Source organism: Adiantum capillus-veneris, chromosome 29, assembly GCF_014529385.1.
Source record: "Adiantum capillus-veneris isolate H3 chromosome 29, ASM1452938v2, whole genome shotgun sequence".
Lineage (NCBI taxonomy): Eukaryota > Viridiplantae > Streptophyta > Polypodiopsida > Polypodiales > Pteridaceae > Adiantum > Adiantum capillus-veneris.
In genome coordinates, this window is record NC_140959.1 from 31,009,933 (window position 1) to 31,015,298 (window position 5,366).

The 5,366-nt window shown below is 43.2% G+C and overlaps 1 protein-coding gene across 1 annotated transcript; it reads left to right on the forward strand.

The window, feature by feature from the left end:
* Positions 1-530: 530 nt before the first annotated feature.
* LOC147418995 (uncharacterized) lies at positions 531-1,193 on the forward strand. The gene is made up of 3 exons (XM_086505932.1): positions 531-665; positions 762-791; positions 1,035-1,193. Exons 1-3 carry the CDS (start codon positions 531-533, stop codon positions 1,191-1,193), a joined length of 324 nt encoding a protein of 107 aa, XP_086362058.1.
* The last annotated feature ends 4,173 nt before the right edge of the window (positions 1,194-5,366 follow it).

The window sequence follows — 5,366 nt, forward strand, 5'->3', positions numbered from 1 at the left end:
TGTCTAAGTGAATTGGCTTGTAACTTTACTCTTTTATATATTGGATATTTTATTAAAGTTTTTGAAAATTTTTAGGGTGTTGTACTTGATTTTGTACTTGAGTTTTAAGGTGTTGTGTAATTTTATTTTTAAAACGCATCTTTTTTAATTTTTTTTGAGATGGAATATGTCTATAAAAGGGGGACCACCTCCTCATTTTACCATTTTCATCCCAGCATTGCAGAGAGACCTAGCATACCCAGTTACGCAAAGAGAAAGCATGGCTGCAACTAGTGCTTTAGGTGGTGGGTGGGGAGGAGTTTGTGTTTTTGCATGATCTGGAGAAATCCTTTGAGCTTTGCATGGATGAGTGTTTTGCCATCCTCGATGCTCATGGCAAGTTTGAGGTTGATACTACCACCTCCCATGACGATGATCTCCTACTGCCCATGGGGAATACTGTGGAGGGCACAGTGGCGATCGCACAAGCCGAGGTGGCAGCGGCCGAGCAGGCCAAGGTCTCTAAGGAGGAGTTTGTGGCCGTGCAAGCCATGTGTTTGGCTAAACACACAAGAGTGGATTCACCATCACCTGCTACAACACCTGTTTTGCTTGTTTCAAAGGGGAAGTCAAGTGTGGAACTTTACTTGCACCCCGATTCTGATGAGGAGGATTGTAGACAAGAGGTATAGATGCTCACTTAAATTTGATTGTTACAAATGATTTTGTTAATGTTATAACTAATTTTTTTCCATATTTCTCATAAATCCTATGTTTTGTAGGATGTTTTGGAGGTTGACACCTGGGCACAATGGTCAAGAGGGAGGAGGACGGCATTCAGACTTCAAGCGGCACTTGTTCACTACCTCGGCACACTTACGATTGGTGACGTGGTGTTTGTGCATGCTGACTACTCCCCCAATGGACACTACAACATTTTTGCCCTCCGTTCACTCTCCAAGGCATTGTGCTTAACAACCCTTGCCCAATCGGCCAACCTTGTAGTGCTTGTAAAGAAAGATTTTGCAATATCCACTTTTGGTGTCAACTTTCGCGGGCGCCTCATCGCCCATGTCAGCATGAACCAAGTTGTAGGGGTTAATGACACCCAAGAAATTACAACCACTTTTCTTAATAGGGAGCCACCCCAAAAGGCCAAGAGCCATAAAATTGTAATTCGAAAGATCCTAAAGCAAAAGCCGGATATCATGTAAAGCGTTGATTTCTTAATGAATCTACTTTTTGGTGTCTACGACTCTCTCTTACTTGCAAGCTTTTGAATTTGTTATATGTTTGGCTTCCAATGTGTTTATGAGAAGCACCAAAATTATTGATATTCCTACTAAAGGGCTTGGGAGGCCCCAAAATTATTGATATGCCTACTTTGTTATATGTTTGGCTTCCAAAGTTATTGATATGCCTACTAAAGGGCTTGGGAGGCCCCAAAATGGGATGCCACAAGGGCGCGCATTTGGGTCTTCCATCAGCATATGGAAGGGGAAAATGCGCGCCCTTGTGGCAGCCCATTTTGGATCATCTCAAGCCCTTATAAAGGCTTATCAATACCCAGATAATTTATAGTTGCAAAACCAAAACACAAGAGACAACCATGCTTCAAAAAATATTTGCTACATGAACTTAGTGGGGCATGCACTTCCTAAGGCATCCATGCTATGTGAAGCATTGAAGCAAGGGAAATATCCCTTATGCTTGGTAAAAGTTTTTTGAAAGGGCTTGGAATGCCCTAAGAATGGCTGCCACAAGGGCGCGCATATTCATCTGCCTTTGGAAGCACCAAATGCGCGCCCTTATGGTAGCCACTTTGGGGGCATTCCAAGCCCTTCCCAAGGCTTTCCAGAAACTTTTACCATCCATTCAAGATATTTGGGTTGAATCAGTGCTTCACATCGCTTGGATGTATCAGGAACTGCATGCTTGACTTAGCCAAGGTGCTTAACGTAGGCAAGTTTTCCCAATGCCAAGCTTTAAGCTACATACATACAAAAGAAGGTAGACAAAACATGGACCACTGCTACATCGCATGGCACACAGTTAAAGCAATACAATGCACAAAGAGTGGGGTATACAATCAAAAGACGCTTATATTCAAAGTCTTCCCAATCTTGGAAGTTCCATAAATACGAAAAACGTTTGATGACTAATTACAAGCTATTTCTCATGGCGCAAACGGTGAGCAAGTTGCATATCCTTGGGCATAATCGTTACACGCTTTCCATGGATGGCACATAGGTTCGCATCCTCGAATATACTAGTTAGATATTGCTCTACTACCTCTATGGCCACGATGCCCATCCAAAACTCAGTGTTGTACATTTGCAAAACCTCCCTGCAAAGCCTTGCAAAAGGGACCCTCCAAATCAAGAGCTCGGTTCTCTTCTGATGGTGGATAATCTCCGCAAAAGTACGGTTGTGCTTTCGCACCTTCTGAGGTCGAAGGGGAGGTGCATTTGTTGCACACGTTGGGGCAGCTTGCTTCCTCTTCTTGTAGACAATGCTCTTTCTCTTTTTCGGCCACACAGGAACCTCCAACACCTCACTATCAGATTCCACTCACTCTTCATTTGATTCGTGCTCTTCACTATTGAGCGAATGTGATGGTGTAGGTCCACTCCCTTTAGGGAGTGTCTTACCCCCAGTAGACATGTGAGCGGCATAAGTTTGTATTTTGATGCCAACCCATGGGGGATCTTCATCCGTTTGCGTCTCTTCAGAGCCTTCTGACAGCTACTTTTGGTTGTTTGTTTCTTTGCCTTGGTCTCTCTCATCCGCCGTGTTGCCCTCAGAATCATTGGAGTCCGATGAATAGACAACAAGGCGATGCTTCCTTCTCTCTTTTGCTGCTGTAGAGGACTGACCATGTTGATTTGAAGCTCCAGCTTCTTCTGTGTGGACCTCACCTTGAGCTTGTGAAGTTCTAGCTTCTGTTGTTGTAGCTTGGATTCGTTGGCCATCTAGGCCCTTTGGATATGCAATCCTTTCCGTTTGTTTTTGGTTCTTGCCATGGTAGCACCTAGTATGGAAAATAACAAAATGAGTGCCTTCAACCTTTAAATAGTGGTTTTTGGGATTTGGACCCTTTCACACTATGCGGCCAATTAAGTGAAAAACTCAAATAAACCAATTGAATTTAACAAGTAAACCTGGATCATGCAGTCGGCTGACACGACACCCAAACGCTGCCTACTCGATACTTAGTTGCATGCCAAGCCTTATGGCCCAGCGCCGCTCGGGAGCATTTCCACTTCTCGGATGCTGCAGTATGGGAGGCCTTGCATAACTTCTTTGCTAACATCGACTCTCTTGGCTTCTCAATAGTGCGAGTTCTACCAAAGGTGTGCCTAAAAAACCAATTAAACATCTCTTGGAGCTAGTTGGAGTGTGAACCACCACCACCATGACGAGTATTCTTGAAGTAGACTCCTTTTGCTCGATAGTGGGACTTCTCCATGCCTTGTTTACTCCATATATCGTGCGAACCATAGCGGTCCATGAAGTATGCACCATGCGCATAGAGAATATGCTAAAACAACCAAAAAGGAGATAAGCCAATAGAAAAGTTGCATTTTCAAACATTGCATATCTATTAAGTCCGTTAAAACAAACCATGTGGTGTGTAATCTTGCTTTCAGAACATCCGTCCTTAGCGGCCTTTGTGAACTCATAAAGCACCTTCTTGAACTCCTCTTGCTTCTCAACGGTGGTGCTTGAAAGATTCATCATTTGCACAACCTTTTGAAAGGATGACCATACTAGCTTGTGTTGGTTAGCAACCTCCACATTGGGATCTTTGTCCGTCGTGCATGAACACAAATCTTTCCACAACTCACACCGCTTCTCACTTTCTAGATCGACACTTGCCTTGGGTACCTACATTGGAGACTTTGACATCTTCTTGAAAAATCGACGTGCCTTGGCTCCATTCATGGAAACCTTCTGTGCCACCTCATATGTCTTCTCCCTACAAGTCTCTGCTACAATGTTCACCCTTGATCGGTGACATCCAATCTCATTAAGGAGCGTCTCCACCCGCTGCAAGGAGTCTTTTGACCGTTGAAGGGGCTTCATTGTGAAAGCATAATCAATGTGATGCTTTAGCATCCTATCAAATATTCGCATAAACGCATGCAATGTACAAAAGTGAACATTGTTGAGGGAGAAGGGTATTATGGGGTTCCATCCGGGATCTTTGCTATCCCTATTGGGCACCTCTAGCATATCACATGAAAGAACCAAAGTTTTCCACTCCCTATTTATATGACACATTATCTTCATCCTGACCTTCCACTTGAGTTGCTCGACTTCTCTTGTGCCCTTTCACACAAAATGGACAGGGAGGTAAAGAATTTGCACCTTGTTTGCATCCAAGCATGCAATTTATGGTCTTTAGATCACCACCTAAATGCCATTCAACATCAAACTCCCTAGGCCATGGAACCATGAGCTCCTCATCATTTATTTGAGCTTTAATGACCTCTGTGACCCATGGGATTCTACTAAAAATCCATGCAAGGACTTCATGTGTCTCTGTCGGAACTTCAATTGCACCAAGCCACCATATATCCTTCTCTGATTGCACACTAAAAGAGCGCTTTGTCTCTTCACTCGAATTGCAAGATTTCTTGGCATTAGCTAGGGCTTCATTCATAAGCGTGATGCTAATTCTCTCCAACTTTCTCCCTTTTACAATTACACACTCATCCAACTTCAGCACAAACACAAGCTTGCCTTCAAGAACTGCCAACAATATAAAGCCTCAGAATGCATGTTATGACACATCATAGAGCATGCAGGCAACCCGAAACTAACCTGCATCACTCAAATTGTAGAAATTAGCCATGGACTGCTGCAATCGTATCAAGTCCACAAAGATATTGTTGAATTTGGTTTCATGTAAAGAACCCAACGTAAAAGGCTTCTTTACACAAGTAGATCTCAGACCGAGCAATCTCGTGTCTGTTGAGTCTCTTGCAGTAGCCCAACAAACCTTGCTCTCCTTTCCAACATATTGCAACAGTGATGGAAGTTTTGTAAAAAAGGCGGATGGACATTGAGAGAAAGATCCTTTGGGTACAAGCATCCCTCTGTCCAGAGATCCACATTCTTCTCCCTTTGAGCGCGGCGTTCATAGCCACAAAAGTAGTATGGGAATCATGGAGAAAACCTGCCATTAGAAAAACTCGAATTAAGTTAAAATTGGCAGATGGAATCATAGAAAAATCCCTAGGACTGCTTGAAAAAGTGATAGCTAGTTCTTGTGGAATTGATTATCAACATACTTTTGCGATAATGGAATTTGGAAAGAAACTTAATTATGAAATCATCTTGGGAAGGCAATTCATGCGGCAAGTACATCCTTTCCAAGATTG